Raw genomic sequence first — 13,308 nt, 5'->3', positions numbered from 1 at the left:
TATGCTGATAATCGAAGAGGATCTTTCTCTTCCCGGTTCATTATCTTTCACACATCCCTCTCTGCTCCATTAGTTCCACTTTAAGCCTTAACCAGCAATGTTATATAATACAGCATCCTTATCTTGCCATGATTTTAACTTCGACAGCTTTCAGAGTTTATGCTGTCTCACTCTGAACTGATAAAATCAGGTTTCATCATTATCATTTGCTTCCGGGAGCTCTTCGGTTCGGATGAAGCACTGTTTATACTAGGCCCGCAGCGAATTACAGAGCCTACATGAGGAGAAAAGATCAGCATTGTTTTAAAGGTGCCGTAGAATGTAAAACTGTATTTACCTAAACATAGATGAATATCAACATAACACCGACTGTGATGTTACAGTCGAGATGTATGCCTCTAACATTAAATTACATATTAAGTTAATTACAATGTTGTTACAATCCTAAGAACAGTTTTGACTGCTGATTTGGCACTTTTTGCTAATGCTAAATGCTAGCTTTTAGTTCTACTATTGACGTTACAGTTTTGCAGGTCCATACTGAAAAAACACAAACTTACCACTCAGAAACATCCATTTCCAGTCTTCGGATAATTGATTATTTCTCAAAATCTGTATCTTCATCTGATACAGGCTCATAAGGTCTGTTTGCAAACATAGAGCTACTGAAAGCCATTCTGAGAAACAGCCAATCAGGGCAGAGCTCAACATTATTATTCATGACCCTTTCAAATAAAGTAGACCATTTCATTCTGGGGACAAAAAAAAAAAAGAGCATAAAAGAGCAAAACAAAGAGAGTCTGCCTATGTTGATGAGCATGCCGCGTGCACAATTTAAAAATAGCTCACTGAAAGCTAATGAGCAGACATTTGCGGTTGCGGCACAGTCAACGATGAAACGCCAGAAGCAGCAACAGATGACTTTAATGTCATCGTGGATGAAAAAAGAAAGAAAGGAGATGTGAGTTTGGTTGATTCAGTAAATTAGCTCAGCTCAGGACAATCATATTTTCTGTCAGACAGAATCTGTCTACACCTGTTGATATTAACCTAACATTGACTGAGCTAATGTTAACAAACACTGTTGCTAAGTAATTTCAGACTGTAAGCAAAATATTTAATGTAGATTAGAACATTCTGTTTACCATGAAAACCAGTTTAAACACTTCAAAGGAACACGCCAAGATTTTGGGAATTTAGCTCATTCACCGTATCCCCCAGAGTTAGATAAGTCCATACCTTTCTCATCTCCGTGCGTGCTGTAACTCTGTCTGACGCAGCCCCCGCTAGCTTAGCTTAGCACAAAGTCTGGAAGTGAATGGCTCCAGCTAGCAAACTGCTCCGAATAAGTGACAAAATACCGCGAACATTTTCCTATTTTTGTGTTGATTTGTATAGTCACACCGTGTTCAGGTAACGGGGTCATGTGGGACGCTGCCCTCTTTTAACAGTATACATACTGGGAACTGTGTTCTCGGAGGGCGCAGCGCTGCTACTTGGGCGGAGTGATTTGCACAACTCTGAGCGAACTCTCTGCTCCTCACCAGGGGCTTCTCGGGTGCTGCGAGCAAATCACTCCGCCCAAGTAGCAGTGCTTCGCCTTTGCCTACAGCACGCACGGAGATGAGAAAGATATGTATGGACTTATCTAACTCTGGGGGATACGGTGAATAAGCTAAATTCCCAAAATCTGGGCGTGTTCCTTTAAACCGCACATTTTCTGTCAGCAATATGACAAGCATACATACATACTCTGGTTGCTAGTTTAATGTTTGACTCAATATGATCATAACTCAGTTTATGAGCAGAGAGAGTGAGAGAGAGTTTATGTGCTGTATAAAGGGCCAGGTGATTTTGATTTGTTGGTGATGAAGGGGTGAAGTGTAGGCTACATAATAAGTAGTGAATACAGTTTGAATATTATAAAAATGTAATGCTCTTCTTGGAGCCAAAGTGTGTGTTTAGATGTTTAGAATATTTTGTTTACATAGTCACATCTTCACATTGTGGTTTCATATTATTTACATCACATTAATGGTTAACATTTTTGACTTAATAAAATGATTCTCTCAAGTCTTGGTGATTAATCTATCAACCAATAAAAAAATTAAAGGGATAGTTCACCCATCATTTACTCACCCTTTTTGTTACCAACCTGTATACATTACTTTGTTTTGATGAACACAAATATTTTGAGAAATGTTTGTAACCAAACCGTTTGTGGACCCCATTTACTTCCATAGTATTCTTTTTTGATACTATGGAAGTGAATGGGGTCCACGAACTGTTACAAACATTTCTCAAAATATCTTCCTTTGTGTTTATCAGAATAAATACATTTATGTGGGTTTGTAATAACATGAGAGTGAATAAATGATGAAAGAATTTTCATTTTTTGGTGAACTATCCCTTTAAGACATCTTTTTCTAGTAGCATACTATTCTTTTTTTCAGAATTTATTGCTATAATTAACTTATTTTTTTCAAGTCCCTAATGTATGTAATATATTGTATCAATGCATTCTTTGGCACCTTTAACATTAGAGAATCCTGCAGATCACAATGAAGCTCACAATGAAGAAATTAAAATCAGACATCTTAACTTATTTCATTCAGTGTAGTACTAAACTAAACTGATAGATCCCCCTTGTGGCATTGTAATGTAATAGCTATTACCACCCTACATGGATTACAATGTACATTCTAATGTTCTTTGTAAAAATTCTGAACAATTTGGCACAAGCCCTGTAATCTCATTGGATTTAGCAAACTTTTCCATTAGCCCTGAGTGGTAAATATTGTGCAAGCAAAATTGTCATTATTTCATTTGTTCATTCCCTTTCAGTTATGATGTGTGGTGAAAACCATAAAAGCGCTGAGTGCCCTTACAATGATGTTAATCATACTGAAAGGCTTTAATCAATCTTTCAAGCCATACACAGAGCAACTGCAGCACTATGGGCCAAGGATTTTTTTAAAGGTTTTCAAGTTTGACATCTTGTACTTTGTAGATGATTGTAAGTAGTCTATATCATGTGTGCATTTATGACATGATATTAAAGTATCATGTTTTAGGCGTTAGTATTTATTAGATCCTAAACAAATTTAAACATAGGTCCCTTTTAATCCATTTCAACTTACAGTGTGCAGGATATGAGGGACTGGCAATACTCTCAGAATTAAATGTACAAAGGCTGTCATTGGGGCAGTACCCCTTCAAAAACTACTGATTTAAAAATTGCAGTTTCTTACCTGTACATATCTGTACACTACTGGTACAAATTAGGACATGAATAGGATATGTACCTGTGAGGCACCAATATGTATCTTTTGAAAGGGTACCATCTCGGTGACAGCTTTTGTATCTTTTCTTCAGAAAGTGTTACATATTAATACTTTACTAAATATAATACTGTACATATATACAGGTAAGTATATTAATGTATGATGTATATTGGTATTAACAAATTATCCAAATTAGCAGAGTCAGCGTAAAACTAATGAATGTTTGTTTGCTACACAGAGAATGAATTGAAAGCAAGCCCAGTGCATAACTGTAATGGGATTCATGAATGGATTACAAATGATTATCACACAATACTCAGTAAGAAGGCACAGTGTTTTTTACTCTTCCTACGGGTGGTGATATTCAGTGTAGTGGAGGTTGTCCTAATATACGTGCTTGGATGAAAAGCACAATCTGTGCCAGCTAGACTGTTGCAAAGCACTATGGGATACTTTTATGGTGCATTGGTCTTTTAATTGGACCTGGAGTGTGAAATACTCTGCTTATCGTAGTCCAGCATGCCTGGCACCATGGCATTGATGGTATAACCATAACAAGGAAAATATTACTACATACAGCATGAAGTCCCTCTAATGGTTTTCTGTGGGAGTTAGATGTGTGATGAAGAAAATTTATATTTCCCAGAAAACCACAGTGTGGGTTGTGCCAAGAGTGAAAGTCTAAACCACTGGGTGGGCACAGCCTACATCTATGCTTACAACACCATAATCATCTAAAACATTTCTAAACAAGAGCTCAGTATCTCACAGATACACCACATAATAACTTTCCTTTTGTGCAGTATCAAAGCCCTGCTATGACTGATTCATTGTTCCTTCCAAAGACTTAAAGGCGGAGTCCACGATGTTTGAAAAACGCTTTGGAAAAGGAGACGGGCCGACTACCAAAACACACTTATAGCACACTCTTAACCCTGATATTGTCTTTACTTAAACAATCAAATAAACATCACTTAATATTTTCTGTTTTGAAGCCAAAGCTTAAAAAAGTTTAGTTGATTTAACTTTTAAGCTTACAAAATCCATTAAACTAAAACATTCAAGTAGAATGAACTTAAAATTATTAGTTCATGTTGTGAGGAATACCCATAATCCTTTGCGCCTGAATACTTTGATTATTTTCTGCTTTTTCACAGAATAAAAACTGATAAGACTTTCACTACTTAAATATTTGTTAATAAAATGTCATATATGTTTAAGCTCTTATATTATTGATGTTGTTTTGTTGTAAATTATAATTTTGTAAAGTCACCATTCAGGTGATCAGTGTTTCCATACATGAACCCTGTTCAGAACACTTTATTGTATTTCTCTCCACAGTACTGACAATGCATGTCAAAAACACATTGTGTGTGTTTCTGTGGAGAATCATGTTTATTCAATGACTGACTTAAAATCAGTCATCAATTCTGTGTTATAACACCATTTATAACATCAAATGTAATATAAAGTGATAAAAACTAAAGTTATATGCAAGGGGTTTCCTCACAAATTTCTAGTAATGTCAACTAATCTGGGTTAAGAGTGCAGGGATATTGGAAGAAGTCTATTCAACTTAAAGGCGGAGTCCACGATGTTTGAAAAACGGTTTGGAGAAGGAGACGGGCCGACTACCAAAACACACTTATAGCCAATCAAATCAAATCAAATGCCGGTTTGCGTATGTGTGGGGCGGGTCTATCAACAGAAGGTCCAGATTCTATTGGGGTAGGGGCGTGTTTGTTTAGGTGATTTCAAATATCAACATTGGCTTTCAAACATCATGGACTCCGCCTTTAAAATTGTTGTTAAAACAGTTTATATGTTTAAGTAATCATTACTTAAAGTTTTTAGGGCAACAAGTTTGCTTCATTTTTTTAAGTATATTCAACTTATCCGGGCTTACAGTGCAGTAAGCTGCTACCCAGTCTCACAAAGTTTCGTGATATAGTCACGTATTTTTTTTATTCTTTTTTCGTGCTATTATCACGAAATTTCGTGTTTTTTCGTAGTCGTATAACGAATTCCTGTTTTCATGTGATTATCACGTATTGGTTGCTCGACTGTTTTTTCCTATTTTTAAACCATTGTCGCTTCGGTTTAGGGTTAGATTTGGTGCTTGCATTAGAATGTCACTTAATATATTGATCTATACTATTTTTCCTGATTTATTTTTTTATATGTCGCCTGGCGTTAGGGTTAGAGTTGGTTTGGGTTAGTGATGTCATTTTCTGTAAAACTACCCCTAAACCGCCGCGACAATGGTAAGAAAATAGGACAAAACAGTCGAGTAACCAATACGTGATAATCACACGAAAACAGGAATTCGTTATACAACTACGAAAAAACACGAAATTTCGTGATAATAGCACGAAAAAAGAATCAAAAAAATACGTGACTATATAACGAAATTCCTTGCCGGGTTGCGTATGTGTAGGGCAGGTCTATCAACAGAAGGTCCAGATTCTATTGGGGTAGGGGCGTGTTTGTTTAGGTAATTTCAAATATCAACATTGGCTTTCAAACATCGTGGACTCCGCCTTTAAAGTTCAGTTATATGATGCTTTGACCATGAGGGGTCATTTTTTTAAGAGTGGTGGACTGTTGTGTTACCTGAACAAGATTTGTTCAGGTAACCAGAGCTGTATGTCTCACTGCTAACATAAAACAGTAATATATATTTATATTAGTGATCCACTACCATATATAAACGCATATAACTGTTAAAATGTATTTATGTACCACATAACGTGTAATCACTGGCCATCTCTTCAGGGTGTACCCTTCCTGTGACCCATAATACTGAGAATGGCTCCAGGACAAGCAGGTCCAGAGAATGGATGGTTGCATAAAAAGTATCCAAGACTGCAAACCGGCTCTGCACTGGATCCCTCATGGAGTCTGCATAACAAACAATAAGCGTAACCTATTAACACTACATTTATGCATCACAGATGCTTTTATAGGCTACAAAGTAACTTATAGTGGATTCCAGGTATGCATTTTATCAGTATGTTCCATGGAATCGACCCCACAACCTTTGTGCTGCTAATGCAATACTGCTAATTAGAATACAGCAACACATACATAACATAAGCATGATACAAGCGGTTTTGTGAGGCACCTATATCGTCACAAAATCCTTTACATTAGTCACTCTAATCTATTCCACTATATCCCACAAGTGCTGACTCTAGTTTCCATAAACCTCGAAGCATCACACTACAGGTGTCGACACAATAAAAAGCGTCCAAAATCGTGTTAAATAAAAAGCAACGGTTATGTTCATCGTATAAGAATGTGGTTTGCTTTTTAGGATGCTATTTATTTAAAAAAAAAACCAATTAAATGCAAAGTCTCTGTCATACATGCTTATAAATTTAATTGGCCTATCTGTTTTTAAATAAAGTGTTGATGTCACGTTGATGCCACAGAGAAGGCGAATGTGTCATCTGTTAAAAAAAACGTCTCACTGAGATGTACAGTAGATCAGTACAGTAGTCTGTGTCGCGCTACAATGCAGTAGTGCGGGCGCGCTCTCGATGTGATGCGCATAGAAACCAGCGCCAGCGCGTGGCGTGATGCGAGACGAATACAGTTCGTATGAATGAGCTGCAGTTTCACCAGTGGGACAGATACAGGGATTATTATTGTAGTCAGAGTGCCAGAGGTTTAATACTTACTGGATTAACTCTGCTTTAATCGCGACAGACTACCGTAGAACACGCGCGTCGGTTATATCTACGTGCGACACGCGGTTACTTCTTAAATGATCGTTAAGAGAAACACTAAATACTAGATTAGCTTTATATTTAGAGACAGCGGTTTTATGAACTTACCTTACTTTACAAACTCTCATAGTCATATTTGCTGAGGAAGCGCTCATTTGGGATTGGGAAGGTTGACCCTGCTGCTGCATGAGACTGTCAGAATTATCAAGAACAAATCGCAGAAAGTGCTTCATATGGGCGAAGCGGGAGCTCGGTTCCCCTCTGGTTGGACACGGGCTCGTTGTCAAGAAAACGGTGTGTCAGATGCCGAGCAAGAGAAACGATGGGCACAACTGTTTGATCAACTAGATCGAAATAAAGATGGAAGAATCGATGTGAATGAGCTCCGCACTGGATTAAATGCCAGGGGGATCAAACGCAGCGAGGTGGACGAGGTACACTGATTCATAATACAGTGCGCTTGTCATGGTGCTAATAACGTATTGTTGTGTACTTTTAAAACATTAATTTCTGGTGGTGGAGCTGCATGTATGAAAGAACGGAAAACTAAGCAGGCAAATATACTTTAATATTTACTAGAGTAAACCATTGTAAATGGTATATTATAGTAAGACACTTTGTTAATGTAAACAGTATTATGTAGTAATAGCTATGTGGATAGATCAACTATAATAAATACTAAGGCATACCTGTATGCATAAAATATACTTTTGTAAAGTATCCTACACTATATGTGGGTGGGGACTTGAATGCCTTTAATAACTGGCTGTCTGATCAAAAGATTTTAGTAAGACCGAAACTGTCTGTGTCTCTGACCCATGACAAGTGATCCTGTTTAATTTATTTAGGAGTTAGACTTCTCTTACCACTTTGCAATATTGACAACCCTCCAGCCTGTTTGCTTGTGTACTGTTTTAGAAACATGTTGAGCAATCATATGCCATAAACAACCTGCAGAAATATATGAGCACCAGTGACTGCTGTTTCACTGCAAGGGTGTGAAGACTTGCAATTTATGTTTTTTTGTCAGGTTCTTACTTATATGGGTTCCCTATGCTTTTCCCTTCAAAGTCTTTTCTCTATTTATAAAATAAAGTGAATGGTCCATAAAGTGCCTGTAAGATTATAATAAGCATAAACAAAGCTATGTTTAGAGCTTTATCCCTATTTGTTTATTTATTTTCTAATGTCATTTTTCAGCATCTATAGCTATATTCGTGGTGAAAACCAGTTAATCTACACACAGGCTAATTCATACATAAGTTGATATTTACAATTCACCTGGCAAACCGAAGCATCAGGACTAAACCCATACTGACACTGACTCCTGACTCAGCCAAGGCTCAAATCGTGGACCTTTAGGGTGTGAGGCAACAGTGCTACCCACAGAGCCACTGTGCTTCTCCTATTCCGACCTTTAGACATAGCTTTGCAGACTACAGTGTTTAATGGCACCTTAAATGCTTTCCTATTTGTAAGTCACTTTGGATAAATGCATCTGCTAAATAAATAAATGTACATGTACTTGCCCAGATTGTACGTGAGAGTGACAGCAATGATGACGGCCAGCTGGACTTTACAGAGTTCACGCAGTATCTTCGCAAGCATGAGAAAAACCTGAGACTCATGTTCAGCAGCCTGGATCACAACAAAGATGGTCTGTATTATATTTTTTATACAGAAAAAACTCTGCATGCTTGTTTGACCATCAATTTATCTTTATAATACTTAAAGGTGCAGCGTGTAATTTTTAGAAGGATCTCTTGAAAGAAATGCTAAATAATATACAAAACCATATTATCAGTGGTGTATAAAGACCTTGTAAAATGAACCGTTATGTTTTTATAACCTTAGAATGAGACGTTTTTATCTACATACACCGAGGGTCCCCTTACATGGAAGTCACCATTTTGTGCCGCCATGTTTCTACAGAAGCCCTTAACGGACAAACCTTTTTACTAAGTTGTCTCCGATGATTAAATGTTTGTCCGGTGGTGGCTATCGTAGCTTCTTTATGCATTTATTTCAAAAGCAGCGGACTAAGTCGTTGGTTGCAATTCGCAACCTCACCACCAGATGCCTCTAAAATGTACCCACTGCACCTTTAATAAAGGTCACGTTTAGCACATTTAGCTATGCTATAATAGCGAGTGCCCACATGTTGTTTCACTTTTTCAATAGCCAAAATATGTGTGAGATGAATTAAGTTTTTTGTTACCCCCCTTCGAAGCAATTTACGTAGAAATGATGTATCATTGCTTTCCTGCATTATGAATTGAATGTGTTTTTTTCTAACATCAGGTCGCATAGACGTTGCAGAAATTCAGCTCTGCTTGCGCAGCCTCGGTGTGAATGTATCCACTGAGCAGGCCTCCACAATACTGCAAAGGTTAGAAATCTTTAACTTTAGTCAATGTCATGGACTCATTCATTTCCCGCCTCCGGTTGTGCTTTCAATCGAGTCTGAGATGTTTCTATAAAGCCCCTATGCGTTGACTCACACATAGTTTGAGTCACATTCTTCATTCATGTTTTTTGTGTTAGCATGGACAGAGACGGCACAATGACCATTAACTGGAGCGAGTGGCGGGACCACTTCTTGTTTAACCCTTTGCACAACATAGAGGACATCGCCCATTACTGGAAACACTCTCTGGTTTGCTTAAAACTATTTCAGGTTTCATAACTGTATGCTTTATATTGTATGTCTTTTGACGGCATGATATAATGAATGTCTTAGATGTTGGACATTGGGGAACAGCTGACCGTGCCGGATGAGTTTTCAGAGAAAGAGAGACGCTCAGGTGTGGTGTGGAGGCAGTTGGCTGCCGGGGCAATGGCCGGAGCAGTATCCCGAACAGGAACAGCCCCTCTTGACCGCCTTAAAGTTTTTCTTCAGGTTGAATTTAATCTACCATGAATACATTTGTAGTGTTTCTCGGAAATGCAGTATATCTCAAGCTTTTTGTATTTTAAGAAGTACTCAGAAAGAATAAGGTGCACTGAGAAAAGAGTAAACCAACCAATAAATCTCTAAAAGTAAATGCTATATAAGTAAATAAATGATTAATTTATGGTTAATCATCAATGATTATATTTATATTATATTGATGTCTTTTAAGCAGGTTGGAAATTTTATGTATTTAAGTGAGTGGGTTTCCATAGGTCCATGGCTCTAGTGGGGTCGGTCTGTTAGGAGGCCTGCAGGGGATGGTGAAGGAGGGGGGCTTTAGGTCCCTCTGGAGAGGAAACGGGATTAACGTGCTTAAAATTGCCCCAGAGACAGCGATCAAATTCATGGCATATGAGCAGGTAACAAGACTAGATTTGTCTGAGCTGCAAATACTTTTGGCACTGATTATCTCTGAGCAAGCATTTTTCTTTTGTGTAGATCAAATGCCTGATCAGAGGCAGTAAAGAGCGTGGACCTTTGAGGGTTCAGGAGCGATTCATTGCAGGCTCACTGGCAGGAGCAACTGCTCAGACCATCATCTACCCTATGGAGGTGAGAGAGAAAGATATTACTGTCCCATCAGTCTTACTGAGATCTGAGCAGACAAATACATAGGACACTAGAGAATCGTGTAAAAGGGGAAGCTGAACCTAGCTTTTAATTGCTTGATGACTCATTTTCTTCTAAATGTTATACAGTGAATTTCTTTCACAGTGAACAGATTGTCTTTCTATTTCTGATAAGCTTAAGTATGTAAGACAAGACTTTTTCTTGAACATCTGATGTTTATTTAATGATCACACTTAAAGCCAAATGTATTTAGTTTGACCCTCACCCCCTTTTAAAGTTTTCTCAGTCTTTTCCAGGTGTTAAAGACTCGTCTGACACTCAGAAAGACTAAACAATATACGGGTATGGCAGACTGTGCCAAGCAGATACTGTATAAGGAAGGGGTGCGGGCCTTTTACAAAGGCTATGTGCCCAACACACTTGGCATTATCCCATATGCTGGTATTGATCTGGCTGTCTATGAGGTATGGCCATAAAATGTTTTAGTGCATAAACCTTATCTTTGATCTACCTTTACAATAAGGTCTTTTGGTCTTCTTCTGTCAGACTTTAAAAAATGCCTGGCTACAGCGGTACTGCATGGGCTCAGCTGACCCTGGGGTTCTGGTGCTGCTTGGATGTGGCACCGTGTCCAGCACATGTGGACAGCTGGCCAGTTACCCTCTGGCTCTCATCCGCACACGCATGCAGGCCCAGGGTGAGTGAGATATCATTTCAAATCTTTTGCATGCAACCAAGACATACCCAAACATAATATGTTTTATTTCTTATTGGTAGCCTTAACTGATGGCGTTCCCCAGCTGACCATGGTTGGCCAGTTCAAGCATATTGTGTCCCACGAAGGCGTTCCCGGACTTTACAGAGGGATTGCTCCCAATTTCCTCAAAGTCATTCCTGCTGTTAGCATCTCTTATGTAGTTTATGAGCATATGAAGAAAGCACTGGGAGTTCTGGGATCATAAACTATGACAGAATCAGTGTAAAAAAGGATGGTGAAACTAATAAGCTGGTTTAGAAGTAAAAGAGATCCAGAGGGACGCAAGGACGACCCTAGAGAATGCAGTAAGAGGATTTACAGTGAGTGACCTAAAACTACACTGTACACATTCTTCCTTGGTCAATCTTTAATAAGATTGTGTTAAGCCATCGTCATTTCTGTGTTTCTCTGACTGGCAGCTTGGAGATTTCAGGTTTATTGAACATTGTTTAGGCATATCTGCTGTTTCTTATCTGGAAAGAACACAAAACCTATGGTTATGGTTATGTACAGGGATTGCCAGGTAATGAACTGAAATACATATTAGTTAATTTCATATATAACTTTTGTCAAATAGGAAGTGATGGGTGGAATATCATTACAGTATTTTGGAGTATAAGCTTTTTTTAAATGATAACCAAAGTTCATCTCATTAAATTCACCAAATATAAGGTGTTTAATGTGTACAATAGATCACAGAATATCTTAAGAAATTATTTCTGTCTGACAAAAGTCAATTTTAGGAGGGATTTTTCTTATTTTAAAAATTTTCTTCAGGTCAGTCAGAGATAAGCATATTATATACAATTAGTGATTAAGGGATTTGCACTTTTCAGAAATATTGAACTTATATCTTAAATGTCTAAACCTATGTCTAAACTGACTTGGTTATTGACATCACTGCTGCTTTGCTGCCATTTTAGCCTTTTCAAATTTTTATCATTCTCATTGTTAGGGGGCAGAATACGGTTAGTAATGATAATATTGTCTTGAACAACACAAGTATTAGAAGAACACTGCAGATTATTTAGTTTCTTTACTTTGTGTTTATAAAATGTGGTGAATGTAGTACAATGCATTAAATTAATTTATAAATCTCTAAACAAAGGTGCTTAAACCATAATGCATGTTATCAATGATGATCTGCATGTCAATGTACAGGTATTTCCTTTGAGAGAAATATGCAAACACTGTTATATTTAAAGTAAGCTAACAAGAAATTTATGTTTATGTGACATTAAACATGAATACATGTAGGATATGTTTTATTACAAGAATGTATGTATATCATATTTCTGTATTTATTCAGTATCACTGTTGACATTGCTGAATGTTAAAAATACAAAATTAAAATATTCCAAGGATCTATATTTGCACTATTTTAACTGTTATTTTCAATTAAGAGAGTATAAATGTTGCAGCTAATTGCATTTAATGATGATTTAACTGCTAGAAACTTTTGGGAGATCTTGAGAAACCTTACACTCCCAAACAAATCCCAAATTAGGAGGTAACGGAAAAAGAAAGTGATTGCAGTACCCAGATCTAAGCCCATGACATTCTTAAAAGACAAACTTATCTTTAAAAGTCTGCATTTTTAATTTTGAATACAACAAATGGTCTTGATTAAAAATACAGTTTGAATGTAGTTGTGTGGGGACATAAACCCTCTGATATAATTGCCATCTTGAATTGTCACATTTAGATATATAGTTTCTTTATTGATTGCATCGCAATAGTGTGCCTTGACATACTGTATCACTTTAAAAGAAGTGCATGCTACTTTTGAGCCAGTGGCAACAAGTTTTATTTACATATTAAAATGTGATGATTACTAACAATTCTGTCCTGTTTCCTAAAAAGTAATATTTTACTGTCAGTTCCTCTTATAATTATTTTCTCAAACGAAACTTGATGCTCTCAAAATACTGTTTACAAAGGTCAGATGTAAGCTTATATGATACAATAAAATGCTATACTGTAAAACATGTCGTCTTAAATTTATTAATAATT

At 37.2% G+C, this 13,308-nt stretch overlaps 1 protein-coding gene and 1 long non-coding RNA gene across 2 annotated transcripts; one reads left to right on the top strand and one right to left on the bottom strand.

The window, feature by feature from the left end:
* Positions 1–6,001: 6,001 nt before the first annotated feature.
* LOC141351050 (uncharacterized) lies at positions 6,002–7,266 on the bottom strand. Its single transcript, XR_012359208.1, has 2 exons — positions 7,124–7,266; positions 6,002–6,185 (listed from the first exon to the last, which is right to left on the bottom strand). It is a non-coding gene; the product is annotated as an uncharacterized lncRNA (long non-coding RNA).
* Positions 7,249–13,273, top strand: slc25a23b (solute carrier family 25 member 23b). Its single transcript, XM_055193460.2, has 10 exons — positions 7,249–7,449; positions 8,549–8,672; positions 9,317–9,404; positions 9,560–9,671; positions 9,756–9,914; positions 10,181–10,327; positions 10,407–10,520; positions 10,835–11,002; positions 11,085–11,235; positions 11,316–13,273. Exons 1-10 carry the CDS (start codon positions 7,249–7,251, stop codon positions 11,498–11,500), a joined length of 1,449 nt encoding a protein of 482 aa, XP_055049435.1. The 3' UTR covers positions 11,501–13,273.
* Positions 13,274–13,308: the final 35 nt, after the last annotated feature.

This window comes from Misgurnus anguillicaudatus, chromosome 19 (genome assembly GCF_027580225.2).
Source record: "Misgurnus anguillicaudatus chromosome 19, ASM2758022v2, whole genome shotgun sequence".
Taxonomy (NCBI): domain Eukaryota; kingdom Metazoa; phylum Chordata; class Actinopteri; order Cypriniformes; family Cobitidae; genus Misgurnus; species Misgurnus anguillicaudatus.
The sequence above is the reverse complement of the archived record's forward strand: the minus strand, read 5'-3'. Positions and strand labels throughout refer to the sequence as shown.

Coding starts and splice junctions, on each gene's coding strand:
- slc25a23b (XM_055193460.2), top strand. CDS start 7,249: ATGGGCGAAGCGGGAGCTCGGTTCCCCTCTGGTTGGACACGGGCTCGT. Junction 7,450..8,548: donor AACGCAGCGAGGTGGACGAG/GTACACTGATTC, acceptor GTACTTGCCCAG/ATTGTACGTGAGAGTGACAG. Junction 10,521..10,834: donor CCATCATCTACCCTATGGAG/GTGAGAGAGAAA, acceptor AGTCTTTTCCAG/GTGTTAAAGACTCGTCTGAC.